The following is a 23,620-nucleotide window of genomic DNA, read 5'->3' on the forward strand; positions in this document are numbered from 1 at the left end:
AGTATTTTCAGTCATCATTGATCCAGCTGGAGCTAGTACCCAGAGTGCCTTTCTGTTTAAATTAGGAGTCAGCGTGGAGCTTTCTGCTCCATTAGTAGAGAGAGAGAATTGTTTGAGTTGGAGGAGGGTGTTTCAAGGGCAGTACTGAAGGTAGTCCACGTTGTCAGCAGAGAATGATAAAAACAAAAACAAAGAAAAAGTAACAAGGACATTATTATTATTATTATTATTATTATTATTATTATTATTATTATTATTATTACAGCAAATGTAACGTGCATACACTGATTAAATATGGTGAAATCAGCATGGGGTTATTTTATGCAAGTTTTATGTAACAGCAAATTGGAAGTTTCATCGCGGTCAATGTCACTGTACAGAATGCAAGGAAAATATCGCTATGCTAACATGCTTCTAGATATCCTCCCTCAGAAATAGCACTCCCTTTAGCTTTGTGTTAACAGGAAACATTCTGACAGTGTTAATATGGCACTTCAGCTGGCAGAGGAGTCTCACTGTTTAATTTCAGCAAGACAGTCAAACAGGTTTTATGTTAGTGCTATAATACTACAGTGATTGTTTTGTTTTATTTTATTACATGTCTTGGGTTTATTCGTTTTGGCAGAAGCCCAGTCTTTTGGTCAGGGTGAGACCACAGGTTGGAACCACAGACATAGTGGTGAAATATTGGTCTTCTGCCATAATCAGGCAATAAATAAGGACATATTTTTTGGAGCACAATAACTCAGCCTCTTCCTCATTCTCGTCGGAGTCGTCTCCATTGGGCAGGCCATTATTTTCTCTGTTTTATGTAGGCTATGACTGGGACTAACAGCATCCAAAGAATGTCTGGAGAATTATCTTTCATTAGTTCACTTGACCAGAAAAGTATAATTTTTCAGCATTCGTATTTTTCTTTGTTATTTATTGCATTTTTTCCGGTTTTATTTTACGCATATTTTGCGTGCGGCGCGGTTCATCAGAGAACCGAGCCGAATGGGCAAATGGCGGCGGCGTAGCTCGAGCCGTGACATACCATTTCCGCATTTTGCCAGGAATAATAAACAGTTTAAACACATCAATGATTTTTCCCCTCTAAAATTGACACGCGGAAGAAAAAAAAAACCCGAACCTGTGATTATCTTCAAACAGCAGAAACAGCTTTCCCCGGCTTGTGTGGGATTCACATGAATTTAATACAGTATTGCCGGGTGAGATCGCTATTATTCTGGCCAGATTTGCCGACTAATCTCTTACTTAGGCCTAATACAATTAAGGCGCATTGAGCAGCAATTGAAAGCCAATTTAACATTCCATAGATCAATTTACTTCGCGAGCCGCGAAAAGGCGGAGACGCGGGCGGCCGCCCGCGGCCCCGGAAGGCGGCGAGCGGGAAGGTCTAAATCCCGTAAAGCCGCTGTGTTAGAGGCGTATCTGGGCAGCCAGCGCCAGGCGCGTGATTGATGTTTGCTCACTAGAAAATGCATCAATTAAAAAAAATTTTAAAAAACGAAACGGAACGTGTTGCCTTTGCTCTGGGAGAGTTCTCGTCTGTTAGCGTACGACCAGCTGTTTTCCGTGGTGACTTTGAGGAGAAGGGAGGAGAGCACCCCCCCCACACACATGCAGACCATTCACAGAGATAGATAGATAGACAGACAGACAGATAAGTTTCTGTTTCCTCGAGGTCTTTATGTGTAGGTTTGTTGAACGAATGTGACAGACGGACTCCTCTTTTGAGGCATGGCTTTCTTCTGATTTGCTGGTGCACACAGAGCTATGATCAGGTAACTGTGTGGGAGCATCTCTTTCATTTACCCTCATTGGACAGACAGGAAGACCAATGGAAGTCTTGCAGTGCAGTAACAATTTCATTTCATTTTTAAATTTATTTATTGCTTTAACCACGCGCTTTGGAAATCCACAGTTTATCATCTTTTAAATCTGTTGGAAAAAAAATAAAGTGTTAGGCTGTATAGCACTTCTTTTTTTCCAAATCAAAACACCTACAGCATCTCTTAAATTCTGCCTGATTCTATACCCAGCTGTCACAAGGCAGGACAACTTTATGCTAAGAACGTGTTACAATGGGTTCACACTTATTACTGTTTACTGTAATTGCACTATTTGTTTCATTCTTCTTCCTTATAGTCGCTCTCTGGCGTGGAATCTGAGAAAGCTCTGAGTCTCCCCGAATCAAGGCACTTAATGGAATTAATAAATAATAACAGTGCTAACACCATGTTCTTCTCTCTGAGGCTCTGTTCTCGCCTTGTTCCATGCTAACTCAATTTAGGAAGAAAAAAAGCCCCAATCCGGTCAGCCCAGTTGTTTTTTTGCATCCGTCTTCGCCGACATTAGCGGGCAGTTAGTACGACTCTTTATCTTCCGCTATGAGCTGTCCGGCCCGTTTTCTTCCCCCAGAGCAAAGGACAAGCACGTAGTACTTTTTTTGAGCAAGCCATTTTTGAGAATACTTGTGTCGAGTGAGCCGTTTTTTGAGAATGCGCGCACGCATGTGAGTTTGTGTGTGTGAGCGTGAGCGTGTGTGTGCGTGATTTAGACGAGTATTTCTTTTGAAACACGCCAAAGAGCAAGTGCTGTGTTTCCAGGCCACGGATGTCAATAAATCTTTAGCTAATGCATGTAGGAATGGTAGTGAATGATTAATGCCTAGGTGTGCAGTGCGCTCCCACCATTTGAATGTGCTCCTCTTGGTATTCAAAGCTAATGGCTAGGAAACCCCAGCCCCTTTTCTTTCTCACTTAAGTGCAGCTCATTTAAAATCTGCACGTGTCCGAGCTCGCTCGTGGGCTTGGAGCTTATCCCGATCTCCGCGCTGCCGAGTGGCAAGCGCGCCCCCTGGACAGGACGCCCGGGCGCTGCAGGGCCAACACTTTGTTCCAAAAAGGTGGGCGGCACAGGCCAGCTCTGAAGTCTCTGCCTTGGCTTGGGACCGGAAAGCACCCAACAGACTTCCTGTGGCTGAGTTGTAAGGAAGGCCACTGCACCAGTGAAATCTAAGTAATCTGTACAGTCCATGCACAGGAGAGAGTCTGCATCGGGCTGGAACTGTGGCTCGAGCCCTTCTAAGACTGATGGCCAGCCTGACATGGTCCATACAAATTTTAAGCCCGAATCCAATAGAGCCCAGCCACTTACATAACAAGCCAACAGCGCCATGCAGCACGAATAATGCAGTGTTTCTGCTAATGAAGGTGCTTGTAATTGCAGAATGGGGGGGACCTCACTTCCACCAGCTGTTAGCAACGATTGACAACAATGGCACAAAGTACAGCTTCTAGTTATTTCTTACCAGGTACTTTTTAATACGAATTTGTAATTGCCATCGCGTTCTGCGCAATCCTATTAACGTTTCATAATTACATTTCACTTATGCATTTATTTTTTGGGGGAGGGAACTAATTTTTAAATAAAGAGACAAAGACTTTGTTACACGACATTAATTTAGTAAATTATCTTTCCCAGAGTGACATACAGTATAAGAGAAATGTTTGTGTATTAACCTGATTAAGCACTAAGCGGTATGTTAAGATGCAGCATCAGTACAGCACTAGTGCAAGTTAACTCTGCTAACCCTGAACCAAAGAACAAACTGTACATTCCTACAGACTACAATCACAACATACCTTCATAGAGATACAAATCATACAAATATAATCTACTAACCTGATGTTTTTTTTTTTGTTTGTTTTTTTTTTTACAAGCCAGAACAAGTTCAATAATACAATAATTCAATAGTACAATAATGATTGACGGCGCAATATTGTAAAAGCAAGCTAAAAAAAAAAATGAAACACATATTCTCAACTTTCGAACGTTTAGAGTTTTAGACTTTCAGACTTTCATATCACACTTGTGCCAACATCAACACTTTCAGACCGCCCTGCACACAAGAAATTGTTTTATCATTTATTACAGAGTCTTCAATAGCCGAGCTATATGTATTGACAGCCCTTTTACTGGATCTGATCCACAATGCCTTTCACTCAAATCAGAATGAACTATTGAATTTTCTTTGATTACTTTAGATGTGAGGGTGGGACAAATGTTGTACAGACTTTAATACATTGTGCTTTTGGAAATCACTCACATCGAACATCAACTATTCAGTCAATCTGTGTAATAAACAGAAATTAAAATGCGGATATATATTAATTCCTCTGCAGAACTAGATCATACATGAAGACGCTAAAGTTGTGAGGGAACGTAAATGGCCATTTGTGAACAAATGCTAAATTTATTACAATAAGATTCTCAATTATTATTTTTTTTTTTCCCCTGTTCTGCATGGAATGATTAGTATTCTGCTGGGGCCCTCTTGTTAGTCCCACTTCATTTACGTAGCGCATGTGCTAGTGCTCGTATTAAAGCTAACGCACTCCTCCAGCCCAATGGGCTGCCTGTGCGGCAGCGATCTGGAGTCACACTCATGTTTATCTCCTTCGTCTCTCTAATCATCGGTCTGAGCCTTACACTGTACCGGGTGTGTGTGTGTGTGTGTGTAATTATGTGTGTGCGTACATGTACATGTGCGTGCGCGTGTGTGTGTGTGTGATTATGTGTGTGTATGTTGCGTATGTGTGCATGTATGTGTGTGCGCGTGTGTGGGAGTGTGCGAGTATGTGGGTGTGTGAGTGTGTGATTGTGTGTGCGTGCGTGTGTGTGCGTACATGTACGTGTTTGCGCGAGTGTGTGTGTGATTGTGTCTGTGTATGAATGTGTGCGTGTGCGAGTGTGTGTGTGATTGTGTGCATGTGTGTGTGTGTGTGTGCGTGTGTGTGTGCATGTATGTGTGCGAGTATGTGTGTGAGTGTGTGCATGTGATTGTGTGTGTGTGTGTGTATGTGCGCGTGTGAATAGACCTTATTGAGTTCTTTTCATTTTTCATTTTTACTTCCTGAATGTCCTCTGGCCTTGCGCTCAGTGGTTGTCCAGCTGATATTTCGATGGCGGGAGACTCAGGCCAGGACAGGCCACGCTATGTATTCAGTTTATTTGCAGTGAGCTGGAAAAGCCTTGTTTGAAAAGGTGAACTATGAGGTCATTAGAAAGTTGCCCAAATTGCAGGCTGTTTGGACTGCTGCTGCTTTCACCCCGCGGTTTGACAGACTGCCTTTTCCTGGCGCTGGAGGAACTGTGACCGGGAAGGTACCAGAAAGGGGCTCTGTCTGTCTCTCCTTCCCTTTCTCTCTATGTCTCTCCCTCCCTCCCATTCTCTCTCTCTCTGTCTCTCTCTCCCTCCCTTTCTCTCTGTCTCTCTCTCCCTCCATTTCTCTCTGTCTCTCTCTCTCCCTCCCTTTCTCTCCCTCTCTCTCTCCCCCTTTCTCCCTCCCTTTCTCTCTCTGTCTCTTTCTCTCTCCCTCCCTTTCTCTATCTCTCTCCGTTCCTTTCTCTCTCTGTCTCTCCTTCCCTTTCTCTCTCTCTCTGTCTCTCTCTCCCTCTATCCTTCCCTTTCATTCTCTGTCTCTCTCCCTTTCTCTCTGCACACAATCAACTGTACACCCACGAACATGCACGCACACACACGTACGCACACACACACACACTCTCTCTCTCTCTCTCTCTCTCTCTCTCCCTCTCCCTCTCTCCCTCCCCTCGGTGTAAGTGGTACTGCCCTTAGCCATCTCTAATGCCCCTAATCACGCTGACACTCAGGTTATTTATGCTAATCCAGCTGCCATTCCATTCCATTTTGTTGTTTGCCTGCTTTCGTAGGCCTGCCCTTAAAGTGATTCACCATTTTCCAGGTTTTTAATGTTCGTCACAGCCTGCGAACCACCTATTTATTTATTTATTTATTTATTTATATATTTATTTCTGGCATCAGCCGTTAGCTGGAATAGCTGTTGAGCTCAATGGTTCACTTGCAATGGCTTTTTAGATCCTGGGTCTGCACTCTAACCACTACCCATATAAGCAAATCTAAGCAACAGATATGACCACAAATAGGACTGTAAACAGTACAGCGTTGGTCGGGCGGGCACGGTGGCATAGTGGTTAGCACTGTTGCCTCGCAAGAAGGAGGTTCCGGGTTCAAATCCGGGTCCGACCGGATCCTCTCTGCGTGGAGTTTGTATGTTCTCCCAGTATTCGCATGGGTTTACTCCGGGCACTCCGGTTTCTTCTCACACTCTAGGATGGGTCAAATGAAGAGGACAAATTACTCCACGGGGTTCAATAAAAGTATGTCTCTTATATCTTAAATATGCATTCACACTACTTTGTGCCACTGCATCTGCACTACTATATTAATTTGTACAGCCATATTATTTGTAGTTACAGTTAATATTTAACCAATATTTAACCCATAGTATATTTGGTTAATATTACAGAAATAACAGACCTGTGCTGTTTAGAGAGTTTTTTTTTTAAGGCCCACCAATTGTAGGGAAAATAAATAATAAAAAAGAAGGAAGAAATGTTATTATATGAATGCATTTTCAATGCGAGTACAATACATTTTCGAGTACAATAATAGAGAGTAGGTTTCGAAGGATTGCTTTAATGATAGGCGGCTTAATTCAGAAAGTGTAGCCCACAGCGCGTTAGCTAGAGAACTTTCGCGCATGCCTTTATATGAAGCTTTTAGCGTGTTGGTTTGTCGGAGGAACGCATCATTCCCTATCTGTGCGTTTCATGTCTCCCCAGTGAACCCCGCTGAGAGGGGGGCATTATTCAGGAGCTGCGGAGTCTTATTAAATCCAAGCGTATTACTGGCTCGCTTCTGCCGTGCTGGAATGAGTGAAATCTACACCCTATTAGGTTTTCGGATGGCGCTTCCCTGATACTGAAAAACTGCTGTGTCTTATAGTGCTGGGCCTTCTGCTAAAGAGGAGTCATTTCTAGAGCCTACTACAGTCCCCATATACTGTATACGTGTATGTGTGTGCATGTGTTTGTGGGTGTGCGCGTGTGTATGTGTGTTTGTGTTTGCGGGTGCTCATGCTTGTATGTGGGTGTTTGCGTGCGTGTGTGTGTTTGTATGTGTACATGCTTGTGCTGGAGGAGGTTGGTCTGCGGTAGCATGATTTGTACGGTGTGCTATCGTATGTGAACTGAAGCCTTCAGATGATAACCCTAGGTCTGTGTTCACAGAGGAGAAAGGAGTCCCCCGCATCGAGTCTCTCCTGGAATCGAATATGCAGCAGGCGCTGTTCCACTGGTCTTATTCACTCAGCCTTTTTTTTGTAATAAATTTAAAATATGATCCACACAGCGCTAGCTGGACATTAGCCATTTACTGCAGTACCATTAAGGGTTGCTGGATGACAGTGCCCTGCTTTGGAATTGAATCAGAAGCATTTGGGGAAGAAGCCTAGCTCCTTTTTTTAAAATAGAATTTGTTCCCATTATTTTCTCTGCAATTTCTAGTCAGTGTTGCGCAAGCTGCCCTGAAGCTGATCACACACCGCTGATACACACACCTAGCAGACCAGGTCACACTGTAAGTCACACAGTGCTACAGGAGAGCTGGCGCACAGTAGAGCGAAGTTGTAGATGTATCTTTCACTGGTGCTAACTGGTAATCCGTGGGCAAGATTTGGAGTAGCTAATATTGTGTGTGTGTGTTTTTTTGAGTGTGTGTGTGTGTGTGTGTGTGTGTCTCTGTGTGCGTGTAGGTGTGTGCATGCGTGTGTGCATGTGTGTTGCACAAATTTGTTACCAGGCACGGGTGTTTTCCGCGCGTCCGCCCGCGTTTGCGCCCGTAGCGTCGTCGGTGTTTAAGAGGGTCCGTCTCGCTCCTTCGCTCGCAACCTCAGCCAGCACGGGGCAGTCACATTTCGCACCTGGCCATCATTAAACCGCGGTGGCGTGCTGGGCGTCTCTGCGAGCGTGCGGGGGGGCGCTGACAGGAGCGTTGTCATGTCCTCGCTAGCAGCCACCTGATGATCCCGCTACAGGTGATGACTTCACATTTAACAAAGGAGGGTCCGCTGTGCGCCGCAGGGGCCCCTTGCTCCAATCGGAGAGAGACACTGGATTATACTACATTACCCACCATGCATTCTCATTATCCAGCATTGCCGCACTGTGGAGGTCATCTCATTCTCAACATTAAAATATATAATAACAATGATAATCAACCTATAAAACTATTACTATTAAATATACAAGAGTAAATCTATGTACTGGATTTATGTGTTTTTGCCTTGTTAGCTGCTTTGGACTGCGTATTACAAGCCTCCACAACCGAAAAGATGCAGTTTAATGATATCTGAAAATTTGTCAGGTGTGAAGAGAGAGTAGTTTTTTGACATTTAAAAACTTTTTTTGTAAAAATATGTTTGCCATATCTGTTAAGTGAGAAGGGAGATGCTGGTAATCTCTTGTTTTATAGCGGTTGGGTCCAGTGCAGACATGGGCTATGTTCTGCCTAAATGGACGAATGCATTGCTATCTGATAATAATTTATTTCAATTTCTTTATTTATTTATTTATTTATTTATTTTTTGCTTGGAGTGCTGTCGGGTTTGTAGATGATATGAAAGTTTAATGCGTTAATATTGTGTAGCTTTTACATTTTTTATGAAATGGCAGTACAGCCTTCTTCCCTGGTAGCTCTCTCACCTGCTGAGGATAATCCCACATCTGCTCAACCCTGTGTAACATGAAGCCGTTTACAAAAAAAAAAATAAAAAACTAACGCACGTTGCTTGTGACGTGACGGCCCGCAATTTTACTGTTACACGGTGTGATTGTTGCCATTTCGAAGGGGATTCAGATCATAAAGAATTTAAGCCGCTTCCAGCTACATGTGAGATGTCATAGCACATATGACAGTTGACACATATGAGCTTCCTTTAAGAGTCACAGAAAGGATGTGTTTTTCTACGTAAATGCTGTGCCGTTGCCACAGAGACTCGCGGGTGAGTACGGCGCATGGATCAGCTACGCACCAAACTCAGTGAGCAGTACGTGCTTTCCAGATGATTTACAGATCACTGCATCCTATGCAGCATCTGCACAGCGTTGCTCACGGTAAAATGGAAATGTATGCTGCTGGTTGTACTTTTATCAGCTTTAAGTGGCCATGAAGAGAACTTTCTTTAAACTGCAAAAAAAAAAGTACAGTTCGCTTAAAAAAGCCTCCTGCCTCCCTCTCACCCTCTCCAGCCCCCGTTCCACGTGACTGTTATTTAAAGTCTTCCAGGAGACAACAAAAAAACTTTGAATTCTTCTGCTCATGAAAGGCTCGTCAGTTCGCTGGATCAATGCTTATATAAACATTTCCCACAACCCGGCTGAATTAGAATCAGGGAACGTTGCGGGGAAAGGAAGAAAAGGAAATCAATCGGGTCGAGAACTGCGCGCGGCTCGTCAAATGCATTAAACGAAGACCCGTATTTTATAGAACACATCAAAGGCATGGAGGAAAAAAAAAGAAAAAAAAACCTTCATACCTTTATACTGCCCGGGATACAAGAAACGCTCACCGTCTTCTCCCTTAACGCTGCTTCCCCGCAGCCTTGGGCATTAAAGAAAAAACCAGGAAGAGATAAAGAAAGATTTCTGTCGATCTACCGTTTTGCGGACGTTGCGGTTTAGATGAAAGGCGAGAAGCCGTGACCTTCGGAGGAGTCACCGGGCGTTCCGGGTAACGGGGAACGGCGTAGATCTGCATGGCTGTGAGTACAGCAAGGCGAGCGAGGCCCTGGACTACTGTGTGTGTGGCCAAGTGCCAAGTTTCAAGCCAGGAATTATAACCTTTGACCATGTATATGCAAATAATAGTGAGCACCCCCAGCCCCACGTGTGTTGGCCACCTACTCAGTTTTACCCTCTTATAATTGAATTTATTTTGCTGAGTGAAATCTCAGCAGAAGTGCTACAGTGTGGGCTCCTGGCTTTGATTCCACAGACAGAACAGCTAAACCACAGTGTAGGTGTACTTCATAAAATGTCCTGCAGTAAAATGAGCCCCTGTGTATTCGCTGATATGCTGTGGTGGGTTGGTGGGAGGGCATTAGAATCTTTAAACTGAGCCGTTCAGAGGGGAGGGGTAACTCATTTCAATTTTCTTTCGATAAAAAGCGCAGCGTTGTGAATATCAGGGAATCTGTGGTGGACGCTTGCGAATGGCGAGCCCGGTACCTTTCACAGCTGTTCGTAGAAGCTGATTGGCTCCTTCATGCATGAGGCCGAAGGCGGTGCAGACGCCGTACATTGGGCGCGCAGGGTTTTTAGCGTAGAAGGCTTTTCTTGTAAAAGTGTTGGCATTTTAATTTGGTCCTACACGTGAAACCTTTCAAAGAAGTGAGGAAAACCGATGAGGCATGCACACATTTTTGCACGCATGCACGCACATGCTTGCTCACACACATTTACACGCTAAAATATGCACATGTATGCACACACATGAACATACAGGCACACACTAGGTTATGCTTATATGTATAACAGTGATCTAGAGGGGAAAAAAGTCAGGTTAGTCTTTCTGCTGCAAAATTACAACCACAAATTCCCCCATTTCTTCTTCTTTTTTTTCTTCTTCTTATTATTATTATTATTATTATTATTATTATTTATTATAGTTAGGATATTCTTCTCTTGATTCAGATAAGTCTTCCATTCTTTTTAAAAATGTGTTCTTGTATTTGTTTACCTTGGCAGTACTTCACAGCCTAGTTGGCATTCATTAGACACTCCACGTTCAAGCTGCTCTTGCTGCATATGGACATTCTATCGATAGACACAAATTCTCTCTTGCACAAACCATAATAAGGATGAGTGGACATTTTCTATTCACTGTTAGTCTTAATTAAAAGTCATGAATTCCAGGCTGGCCCTCAGTAACGATGATACTGTTACTTCTGATGATGGTGATGATGATGATGATGATGATGATGATGATGATGAAGGTAATGACATGGAGAATAAATAAAGCATCAGCTCTTGTTATTGTAAGCAGCTAAACTTTGGATGCACCCTCTTGGCAGAGCTCTGCTGAAAAAGAGAACTCAGTCTTTGTAGAACCTCCCAGAAAAAATAAAGGTTCAATTAAATTAGCATCACAAGGAAATTCCACTCTAATGAATTAAATTCCACAGTTTAAGGACACTTTACAGATGCACTGAACGACGCTACAGTACATTCACATTTAGAAGGAGCTATATTACTGTCTTTGTTTGGTTTTAGTGGTCTGCGGGAGTGAGACTTTTTTTTGTTTGTTTATTTGTTTTTCCAACTAGGATTATCATAAAATATTACTCTCCACATCAGGGTTAGTTGCTGTTCCTCAATCAATATTGTGGCAATGAGAAATAATGCTTTTCTGCTGCTGCAGGATTATAAGGATTAAATAATCATGCAGCATTGGTTCATTCTAAGCTATCTGGAACCATCTTAGATCTGCTGAAAGATATTCAGATATCCTCCATATCAAACACGTAACACTTTGTGACAGCTTTATGCGAGTAGAGGGAAAATTAAGTTGCTCCTAAATTATCCAACCGTTACTTGTTTTGTGAGCCACGTGCCTCACAGTATATTCCTTGATCCGGGGCATAGGCACGAACAGCGAAATAACAATTCCAAGGGATATGAAATTTGTTTCTGGAAAATCATATTGTGAATACCCACTACCCTCAGCTTTTCAATTCTGAACTGTTCAGGCTAAATAAAATTGGCTAAATAAAATTTGTTTCATGGAACACAGATGGCTGTTTCAAAAAGAAAAAAAAAATGGTACTAAATGAGCAGATAAAACACAGAACGATTTCAAGTGATGTGGTTTTTATTCTTAAAATGTTGGAAAATGCCTTTTAATTCAACAAAACATTTTATTTTGGTGAAATGACATTTGGCATAATGGTTAAAGGTACTGGATGATTGAAGGCTTTAAATTCCCTGAAACTAATTTTCATTGCAAGTCAGCATAATTGCCCTTGTATCCATCCTGCAGTTTTATAAATGGGGTGTTTGTGTGGGAAGCAATACTTCAGATAACACATACTGTTTACTAAATATTGCATTGCCATTATAATAATGGGATTTGTAGCTCGTTGTGTTTTTTTTCTTGCCCCTCTATTATTACAGTAGAAATGAATCATGCCGAAAATTAAATATTTAGCGTGCACACGCTGTTGAAATCCCATGAAGGTTATACGTTTAATCTTTTTTTTTCTCTTTTTTTTTTGCATGGTAATATTTCACAGTCCTTTTACAAGTATGAGTCAAATAGAACCACAAATGAAATGGCTGTGTGGGTTCTGAAAAATTCAGTGTGAATATATGCAATTCAAGCATATTTTCTTCTGAAAATATCTGTAGTTTTAGTTACACAAGCACACAAATACATGCACACGCACACATTATGTGCTTGTGTTTGTGTATATATACATTGAAAGAGAGAGAGAGAGAGAGAGAGAGAGAGAGAGAGAGATGTGGTGTTTTTTTTTTTAAATTCCAGTCGTAAGAGAAGAAAACTACAAACCAGCAGGTTTGGGGATTTAATTTAAATTGTATCTTGACAAATAAGCATTTAATAGTGTAAAATAAGCCATTGTGTGTGCGCATCTGGAACTTAGCGATAAGGGAGACAGTGGAGCCTGAAAAGACTTCCTCTAAAGAAAGTGTGAGAATTTAGAGGACTAACAAACAAAAAAAAAAAAAACGCGCTTTCCACATTTAACCCTTTACACATTTCACCACATTTAAAGCTCAAGCCCCTTCAAGCACTGAACACAAGGAAAACATTTGGATAGCTTGCATTTCTGGTCCTTCAGATAGAAGGAAAACAGCAAAAATGTGTTGAATCATAATGAATGTATTTGAATACAGACACACACACACACATGCACATATATGTATATATATATACACACACACAAACACACACATATGTATCTATGTGTGTTTGTGTCTTTGTTCGCTTGCTTGTCTGTCTATGCCTTTAGAATCGGATCTTTCTAAACACTGTGGTCTGGATTCAAACAACATTAGTCCTTCCACTTATGAACATATTGAGCAGTTATTCGGGGAGGAGCATGGCAGGCACGCCTGCAAAGCACTCTGAGACGATTTGCATAGATATAAGGAGATTAAAAACGGCTGAATTAAACACAATGCTCAGTTTATTGCGATGTGGTGAAATGCAATACAGCGCAATCCATATCTGCGTATTGTTTTTCACAGCAATGCACATTCATCGTGCCTTAATTAAAACAATACTCACACGTCAGAATTCTAAATACATCCATGTTTTCTTTTCCTCTTCTCAAGTGCATTGATTTTATGATGGCGTGGTATCTTTGTGCCACATGGAATTAGTCTCCATCTTAGAAAAAATAAAATGTGTTGGCTTTTAATATTTAACTCTGAATGCTGTACTTTCCCATAAGACGTCACATTAAACCTGACCAGTCTGAATGCAAATTACACGTGTTAAAGAGAAATGCATGAAGTACCTCTGTTCTTTCCTTGATGCTTGTATACTAGCAGAAGACAATTGTTAATTGAATCCAAGCCCATATCTATAATAAGCGTCCGTGATATTGATTTTTGATCAAGCAAACATGTGATTTTGAATTCAGAATCATGTCTGAAGGTACAAGGTTGTATTCACTTGCTTGATTAATGGTTGATTGAAGCAAATGGCCGTCTGCACTTCCATGCAGAAGTTGAGGTCTACCATGACTTGTATCCCTGATATACAGTGGTGGAACCTTCCTATTAATCTTCCAAAGACTTTTAACATGGACATCAACAAAGCTCATAATTATAAACTGTAGAACAGTGGTGACCAACCCTGTCCCTGAAGATTTACCGTCCTGTAGGTTTTTAAAGCACAGTGTGCTTTAATGATTCTGGGCTTCAGAGCTCATCTGATGTACTGTACTGTATGTGTGGACTGCCACGTCCCAGAAGGATTGGATCACCTCCCTGAGCCCCCAGATTTTTGAAGGCTTCAGCACAGCACCGTCCCCGCCTGGCTGCTTCCCGCTGAGCCCTGATCTCAGCCCATAGGGGCTAGCAATCAGATAGCTGCTCGTGCTAACGAGTTTATGAATACAGGAGATTATTTAAATTTGGCGACGGGGTGGGGGGCTTGGAGGGGACTGGAAAGGAGGGGGGTCCCACATCAGAATTTAAAGAGCGGGCAGGACCCAAAGGTACAGGTTTAACACCCCTCCCCAATATGTCCCGCTGAGGGCACAGGTAGCCAGGTGTGAGCTCTGCATTTTTTTCGGAACAGGGTCAGTCCTTGTGAAAGCCGGAAAGGCAGAATCACGTTGTGTAATTGGTCGGGTGCTTGTCACTGGAATGGAATTATGCTAGTTAATCTCTCTTCAATTAATCACTCTGGAGTAGCTCTACAGCATGATAATGCTTTCACAAAGCTGCTGGGTAGGGTTTAAAGAGGAGCGATTATTAGCGCAAGTTTATGACTGGCACGCTCTCTCTCCCTCTCTCTCTCTCTCTCTCTCTCTCTCTCTCTCTCTGTGTATCTCTCTGTCTCTCTCTCACTTGTATTATGTCGTAAAGGTTCAAATACTACTTTTTTTCCGTCGGGTCTTAGGAGGATATTTGTGTATTTGCACTCTTCTGTATAGTTGAGTGATGTGTCATGAGGTAAACAGATAGCCATGACAGGGTCTGTTTTCATGTCATAAAAAAACCCAGAGGTTCCCCTGGGTGAGACGCGAACCTGGCAAAAACCAATAGTGAAAGAGGGCACTATATGCGCATGTAAATAACCGGGGATAATATAAATATGGTGGACTGGGAATGATAACAGCTGAAATGCAGGAGATATGTGACACATAGCATACTGAGCTATTATGAGTTGGTATAGGGAGGTTATGCTCACAAATACACATGGATGGAAAAGAAAAGGCTCGCTCAGGATGGCATTTAAGATAAGTCCAAGAGACATTTGCTTAGCACGAGCTTAACCATTCTCCTGGTACCATAGTCACCTCGAGCATCCTTAGTCTGTATTTTCTTTTCGTATGGAATACCATTCTTTGATTGTCTTGTCTTGTAAATAAAATGTTTACTTTATACCATCACTGCCTGTCCATGGTTATTGCCAATTGCAATATTATACCATAATAAGGAGTTTTTCCTTTTTCATTCCATCCAAGGTAGGAGGTTTGCTTATACGCTGACCAGGATGTGCAACTGTTCATAAAGCAATCACTGTATTGGTCTCAAATGCGGTTATGAGGTAACACCGTTAATGGGTTGGTCCCAGTTTCACTAGAGTAATGTTTAGCTGCTCTGGAATAGCTGTTAAAGTCAGTGTCCAGATGTATCCTAGTCTTGTGTTTTAAACTAATAGAGGGGTCATGGGCCGGGGTATTTACATGGTGTGACCTTAGTTAGGATCCACCTGGGTTAGCTGTTAATTGTGAAACCTGGATATCCGTATTTTTCGGGTTGAAGTCACTTTTTCATTGTGCCAAAATATGAATTAACGGACTAGGTTAACCCCAGCATAGCCCAGGTTTCTGATATACCCTGAATATGCTCTATTTAGCTAGAATGTTTTCACTTTTCAACCCAGCGTGGTCGGGTTTTCACCTGAATGCCTAGACGGCGTTTCACTGACTGTTCGCCAACTTTTCACCGCAGAAATGTCCACTGGGTCAGAGAGTGCTGTATGAGCGCTCACATATCTCCTGCTGATTCACCCGCCACTCTTCCTCATCAGAAGAAAGGCCCTGCCCAATCATCAGATCTCATGGCCTTACAGCCCTGGTCACTAGCATGTTTTCTCACTATTTCAGTCAAGTAGAACCTACTTAATAAGTGACATTGGCAAGATGTTAGCATTTAGGTACAGACAGCGGCTTGTGCTGTAGAACAAGCAATCAGTTGCATTAGAAGAAGAATGATTAAGTGCGCTGAATTCAAGCTGGGCATCCATATGGATTGAATTAAAACCACCAGATAATCTCAGAGAAAAAAAAAAAAGTCTAAAATGAATCCAGAATATGATTACAATAAGTTTTTGCGTGGATTCAATCAAAACCAGCACGCCATCTTAAAATTCACTCTTGTAATATGGTGGTGGATTACCCTGAGCTTTGCTCTTTTTTTGTGATTTTATAGAATCATCTCTCTTTGATGATTTAGATTGAATCTAGGGGTTAATCTACAACAGATTAATGTGTCTCGGGGTTAAAGAAAACTATTGTTGCATAAAATACAGTCAGAATAACACAAAGGCTTGTGACACACAGAGCATGGCTAACAGGCTTCTCTGCACCCGTGTCATATATTGATGCCTAGTCATCATCTTGGCGCTTCTCTAGCTGTGCGTCTTGCGCTATGCTCATTCATCGTTGTTGATACATGCTGAATCACCGATCTGTCTGACTGACCTGATCCTAACCCTCTCTGACAAAGTGTCTGGAAATGGAGACAGAAAACCTCAGGCAAGTCATTCTGACGTTTTTGGGGGTGGGGGCAGCAGGTAATGGCAGCACGACGGTCCTCGCTGCCTCTTTAAAAAGTCGGACCTCCTCCAGGGACGTCCGTGCGGATCAAGCGCCCGTGACAAATGGACTTGAGCAGTCGTTTGTGGACACAGGAATCTCAGGCTTGGGGAAACAGGGTCCGATCAGGAAACAGTAACCCCCACGTCCTCTGCTTGTGTTTATTTATGCTAATGCTATGTTTGCTCTGAGCTAATTCCATGGTAGCGATGCATTATACCGCATTGCTGCCAATTACGTCCGCGGCATCCTCGATGCCATCTGCTGTTCTGAGTGCTCCGGTTCGCTTCAACACCCCTAGCAGATAGCTACAGACAGATAAAATGTCCGGGTAGGACAATGAAATTTGCATCGAAAATGAATTCCCACTGCAGTTTTGCAACATCCAGTTTTTAACAGGAATGTCCCAAGAGTCTTTTTCCAAGAGTAGCACACTGCTTTTCTGAGGGGGTACAAAACAGGACTTGCAGGAAGAGAAGCAAATGTCAGTTTCTTTGCTGTATTTTTTATTTTTATTTTTTTTAAACAATTCAGGCTAGACATACTTGCTATTCATTCAGTTTCAGTTCTCACCTTTCACAATGTTCTAGGTTGACTCAGAAAGGTGATCTTTTTTTTTTTCTTTCTTGAATAAAGAACAACCATAAGCTCCACAGAGCAAGGCTTTGCAAGCGGAGATCACTCACCAGTAATTAGTCTCAAGGCTAAACAGAGTTTCAAGTAATTAAATGGAGGCTTTTAGTGGTGCTGTTGTACAGCAAAGCTTTATGACTTGGCTGCTTCTACGGCGGCCTGCACCTTTACAACAGCCTGTTTGCTTTGGAGCTGTTTTTTTTAACTGTCACTGCATGACAGTTATCCCTATAGCATGATGTGGGTTGTCAGTACTTTTAATTGAACTTTTTAAGTTATATAATTGTAAAATGCAATTGCAGATTTGGTCCTGGCTTGTGTGCAGAAGTTTTTTATTTTTTATTTTTTATTTTATTTCATTGTTTGGCTTTGGGTAGCAGAATTCAAGTGAGCAGGAACCCTTCTAGGGTTTTTTTTTCTTCTCAAGTCTAATATAAAACACATGGTGAACCTCAAGACCGATGAGCTAATGTAATTTTTTAAGATGTGCTTTTAGAGAAATGCTTAAATGTGACTCAAATTAGGATTTATTTTGAAGAACAAGGAACTAAGCTAAAATTAAATGTGCCACTAGAATAGGGATGGCTTTGTGGAAAGGGGAGACAGCTACGGTGTGAAGATTTTTCTGTGTCTTTCTGTGACCGAGGAATCACAGCTTTATACTGTATGCTGAGAGATGGGAAGTGTGGGGGCAAAGAGAGGGGGTAGTGACAGATTGAGAAGAAAGGGGTGGACAGAGAGAGATAATCATGTTCAGTCAGCATACATAGCTGTAAACCCGCAATGTCTCTGAAAAATAAACCATGGAATGGTTCTGATTTAGCACCTAGGCCATCCTGGATAACCCATGAGGATCATTTGTGCGTGTTGGTTTGTGGAAATAAAGACTAAATATAATACCTGCCTACAATCAGTGACTGATGTCAAATGATAATAATTGTACAGCTTTTGTTTTTGGTTCCCATAAAGACAAAATTCAGGTCAGAGTCTAATTAATCTTCAGTAGTAGTAATTTTAAGCGTCGCTCCAAACAGTTGTTTAAAATACTAGCTCGTGATTATGATTTTCTGTTGCGTGGACGAATAGCATTGACGGAATTTTTCAAGCAAAAGTATTCCATTTACGGCTTCAAAGAAATTTTTGCATTTGTGACGATGGACATGTCGGTTCTGCTCGAGCAAATGTATGATTGGAAAGCACACTGGTCATATTAGCGTTGCCAACCCTGTGTATTGGTGACCACTGTCTTCTCTGTCTGTTGTCAAAAACTGGACACATTCAATGGCAGAAAATACCATTTAGTGTAATCAATATACTTAATAAAGCGTGTGTATGTGTGTGTGCGCGTTCATGCGTGTGCGTATGTGTGTGTGACTGCGTCCATGCTTGGGTGTGTGCATGTGTGTGTGCGTCTGTGTGTGTGCGTGTGTGCAGCTGCCAGGGAGCCCGGGCCCGACACACGCGTGTACAGTAGCGCTGGGTCTGCTGCGCGCGCTCGCTCTGCGCGTTCCTCTGCGCGTCGGTCCGTTCGTCTGAATCCGTCCACAGCGTCTGACAGGGAGCTGCTCCTTTCACTGTGGGTCAGTGTTTCCTCTGACCCGCATGTCTGCCAGGGCGGGAGGCAGCAGTCTGCTTCATCTGACTGCCCTGCTCTTCTTTTATTCACAGAATGGACATTGCGCTGTCACAAAGCTGAAAATGCACAAGCCAGTAGCTTAGAAGCTAAACACACACACACACACACACACACGCATATATATATATATATATATATATATATATACACACATGCACGCACACACATAAAAAAACACACATATATGCATATATATAGACACACACACACACACACACACACACACACATATGTATATATGCAAAACTAAGCAGTCCTCTTCATCTGAGTGCGGTTTCACACAGTTGAAAGTGCTCGTGTCAGTGTGGCTGAAGCTAACCGAATACGCGCGGCATGCGAAACCGAGCGTGTAATGTATGTACCGGATCGCATACGCGCGTCGCAGTCACACGCGCGCGTATCTTCGTTGCGGCTGCGAAAGCAGTGCCGCGGCACGGCAGCCCGGCTCTCCGCTCGGCGAAAGCGACGCGTTGCGTGTTCGAAACCCGCCGCCCCCACTCCGGCCGTCCTCCCACCGACCGGCAGCGAGTCGCGCGGACTCTCAGCGGAATCGCGTTTTTGTCCGTGTGTAATTAACTTATGGAACGGCTCCAAGAAAGCCCTCCCCTCAATACCCCCCCTAACCCCCCCCCCCCTTCCTTTGCTTTTATTCAAAAGGACAGGCTGAGGAAACAACACGCTTTATCCCACTCCTGCGCTCCAGAGACCTATGCGCTCTGACAGGGCCGGGCAGCCCCCGGGGCGGCCAGCGTTTCCTGCCGTTCGCGAGGTCGCCCATTATGCCTCCGCCTCCTCCCCCCCCATCCTCCCCCTCCCCGCAACCCCCCCTCCCCCGACCCCCCAGGTGACCTGTCGGCCGGCGAGGTTCCCCAGGCGTGCAGAAGCGTTTTTACACAGCGGTTTGGCATCTCTCGGCGTGTCAGTGCGCATGAGGGAGTCCGCGTTTACCGCGTAAAGAGAAACCCCCCTCAACCCCCCCCCCCCCCATCCCCACCCGTGGGCTACGTTTCCAATTTCTTTCCTTGATGTCCGTATATGCCGATAGGGGTTTCGCTTTATTTATTTGTTCTAATGCTCAGCCGTATTTTATGAATTTCCATGCCGGACATAATGTTGGTCATGACACACTTCAGCTCTGAGATTCTTTTGAGAAGCATTAAATCCCCCTCCTCCCCATCTTTTCCCCTCATCTATATGAGAGAAAAAAAAGGCAGTCATATATATATATATATATATGTTTATACAAACAAAAACATTCATACCGTATACATACTGTGTGTATATATATATATATATATATATATATATATATATATATATATGTATGTATACAGCATGTATATGGCATGAATGTTTTTGTTTTTGTATATAATGTTTTCCTCATAGTGTATTTAGATTTTTTTTTAAATGGTTTTGTTTTATTTTTATTTTTTTGTGAATTTGAATCAATAACAACTGCGCAGGCAGCAGCAGCAATTATAATACTGCATTGTCCATGCTAGGCAGCTAGGCTAGAGTGTATGCTGTCCAAAATTAAAATTTTTGGTTTTGTACTTGCTGTGACCATACCTTTGGTAAGGAACAGTACACGTTCTCTTTGCTTCTCCATATCGCTTTATTTTATGAACGGCTAGTCATTTTCGTGAACTCTCGATTCCAGTGACTTGCACTCGAGCAAGCCAGTTAGTTCGACTTTTGGGTTCCATGGGGGTACTTTGTACAGATCCATAGTAATTGTTTGTGGAGTGGTATTTGTTTAATAAGTGGGTTAGACAGGGCCTGGGGAGAGGGCCAATGCGTTTGCGAATTGATAAAGTAAAAAGGTCATTTCTGAGCTGCTATCCTTCGATCCACAAGCATCATTTATAATTCCTTTGGCTTGTTTATTTTTGCAACCATTAGATTGTATTATGTTTATGACAGCGAAAAAGTATGGGGACTGAAGTATGGTGTGGCTGAAATGATGTTGGGCGGGGCCTGAAGTGGGGTGTGGCTGAAATGATGTTGGGCGGGGCCTGAAGTGGGGTGTGGCTGAAATGATTTTGGACAGGGGCTGAAGTGCGTTGTGGCTGAAATCGCAGCTTGTCTGTGTTCATAATGGACCGGCTGTACGTGTGTACAGAATGCGCTCTCTGCTGCTACCTCTGTCCCTGAGGGCGGAACTTTAGCACGTTGTGAAATGAAGTGGTCTGTGTCCACTGAACTTTAGATCTTCGCTTCAAAGGCTCGTCACTTTTTTTGGGTGTGGGGGAGGGGGGCTTCGGGATGCGTAGATGCGACTAAGGCCATTTGCATGTATGCGTGTGTGTATGTGTGTGTATGTGCGTGCTGTGAGGGGGTGGGTGGATTGGGTGGTGTTTGTGTTCGGGGTTCTACTCCACTCTGGTATTGATTCATTCATTGTAGATTAGGCTGGCAGTCAGCTGGCAATATATGGCTTGTTAGCTCACGCCAATATACCGACCATTGCAGAAGCTCATCTGATTGGCTACGCAGAGCTTTTTCTGAAAGCTATTGTGATTGGATCTATAACACCATAGACAGGAGAGCTGATTTCATCTGAAAGTAAAGGACTAGGGAAGGATTATAGGAATGAGAAGGCCTCTGTTATTGGCAGGCTTTAGAGGAAGGCGTGGGTTGTTGAGATGATCTTCAGGACTGAGGCCTAGCTAGCACATTACTCATGAAGGTGGAGGCCCTTACTCTGTGTTTGCACTCTGTTTAGATATGAAAGCCACCATACCTCTCGCACAGTGGATGCTTTCACTGTGCTTAGGAACGGCCAACTCTTTCCAGGTTTTGTTTGTGTAAACAGTCTTTAGATAGGACATGCTCACCGTACCCAGCTAGCAAGCAAACAGTGTTGCAGCTGGTAGTCCACCGACGCTTCGCAAAATGGTGTGACAGCACAGCCAAGGCAAGTCGGCTGGAATGGAAAAACAGAATAGTCGGTGAAAGGTCTTTCCCCTTGCGGCCTGCCATACTGGTGATTTGCAAAACGCTGGCTTGCAAACAGCTGTTGCCGATGGAGGGTCCAGTAGGTGACACTTGCTGGGTGTTTATCAAGTAATTTCTGCAATAACATTGAGAGAGCATGAGCACACAAATGCATATGAGCATACTGTTGCGTGTGCCTTTAATGTAGGTTTTGTTTATCATCTGTAATTCATTATTTTTATGGGCCAAAACACTTTATGTAGGCAAGCGGTGGTGTGAAAATAAAGGTTGAGCTGGAGCTGACCTTAGTGGACAGGGAGGAAGTGGAAGTGTTTCCATTTTTCCATGGCAGCAAAGGGAACATGGAGCTCTGTGGAAGGTTCCGGGTGATTTCCAATGGCGGGCGGGAGGGACAACGGGGCATAATGACAGGGATGCATAAGCAGCGTTGGGGTTCGGGGAAGGCCGGGCCATTCAAAACGCCATCAATCACAAACAAACGAGATAGTGTCACGGAGGCAGGGCAAGGTGGGGAAGGGTCACCTGACAGGCGGGAGGCGAGGGGGGGTGGGGGGAGGCGCTAATCGCGGGATGATCGGTCTGGAAGTGGATGAGAGATATGGGGAGGGCAGGGTCTTTGACAGGACAGGGGAGGCAGGGCTGTCTTGGAAGGGACCTTCCCATCACTTAACAGGGGCACTGCCTCACACACGCCTCACGCATGCCAAACACACGTGGGAGGAGACACGGATAGCCAGCCAATCAGCTAACAGCAAAGAAGGAGTGTGCTTAGATGCACAAGTAGGGTTTTTTTAAAACCGTTTTATTCTTTGATTTTATTCCATCTTTTTGCTGCCTCGTCTTGCCCTATATCATCCTCTCTCTCTCCCCCTTTCTCATTCTATCCATCCCTGTGTGTATTATTTATTTTCTTTTGTGTGGTGTAACCATTAACAGCTCCCAAAAACATTGACATTCATGAAAATGACTGTGCGATTTGTTAATTATAATGAAGATATAACTTTCTGAAAATCATTCTTTCGCAATATACGAATAGTGATTATATTTTATCCTTTTTTTTACAGGAGAAAAAGAACATTAAAAGTAAGCCATCATTAAAACTAATTTTCTATTTAACAAAGAGCAGCATGCTTTGAAGACTCTCCACTCACCCTTCTGCTTGTTTTACAATTATCCATATTTCATATCTGGGGATGAACTGTCCAGTGTTGACATCAGATACTGAAAATAGTTCCTCTTTTGTTTAGGAATATTAGCAGTGTTGTTTCAGATTTTTGGCCTTTTGTACAGAGGTCTGTGTCTTTGCTGGAAAATGTTAGATGCAGACAGTTTTTGGAGAAATATTCTAGAATAGCTTAGCTTTACTCCAACCTTCTCTTTCTCATTTTTTTTTTTCTGTTTGGCATGTAAGTGTACATTGAAAGGTAGTGGATTATCTTTCAGTTTCCTCTTGAGGTCAGGCTGGGGTTTCCTTTTCTTGTTCGGATTAAGCAGAGAGCAGCCTCAGGTGGTTATGAATCACGCAGTGGTTCTGTATTTGTGAGGATTACTTGTATCATTTACGAATGCCTCTGTAGCAATGCACTGTATGTGTGACAGCAAGGTGGCTGTTGGTCTGGAAGAACATTGAAGTATGAGAACCACTTGCTGAAACATGGTAGAAGTAGTAGTAGGAAGCAACAGTGGTAGTTCTGGTGCTGAAAACTTGGAGATAGAGAGCTGTACATTTAGTTAATGGCAAAAAAACATTTTTTCCTCGTTGAATAAGTCTAATTTAATAACTCGAATAGAAGCACATTCAAGGGAAAAAAGGTGATTAAGTTGTCAGATTTCATTATGCTAATTTTACATGAATAAGTGCAGTTCTGCAACACTTCTATTTCCAGATACTTTAATGGCAGAGTTAATTGGATAATGCAGTCATCTC

At 42.9% G+C, this 23,620-nt stretch overlaps 1 protein-coding gene across 4 annotated transcripts in view; it reads left to right on the forward strand.

Annotated features, from left to right (window-relative positions):
* The window catches only part of pcdh7b (protocadherin 7b), a 137,886-nt gene that overhangs the window by 110,014 nt on the left and 4,252 nt on the right, over positions 1-23,620 (forward strand). For 2 of the 4 annotated variants that reach the window (XM_035425353.1, XM_035425354.1), the window contains exon 3: positions 22,758-22,776. The exons of the other annotated variants lie outside the window; for them this stretch is intronic. In XM_035425353.1, the coding sequence (XP_035281244.1) occupies positions 22,758-22,774 (17 nt within the window). In that variant the 3' untranslated portion in view covers positions 22,775-22,776. The remainder of the gene's footprint in view (positions 1-22,757; positions 22,777-23,620) is intronic. 4 annotated transcript variants of the gene reach the window in all.

This window comes from Anguilla anguilla, chromosome 7 (genome assembly GCF_013347855.1).
Source record: "Anguilla anguilla isolate fAngAng1 chromosome 7, fAngAng1.pri, whole genome shotgun sequence".
NCBI lineage: Eukaryota > Metazoa > Chordata > Actinopteri > Anguilliformes > Anguillidae > Anguilla > Anguilla anguilla.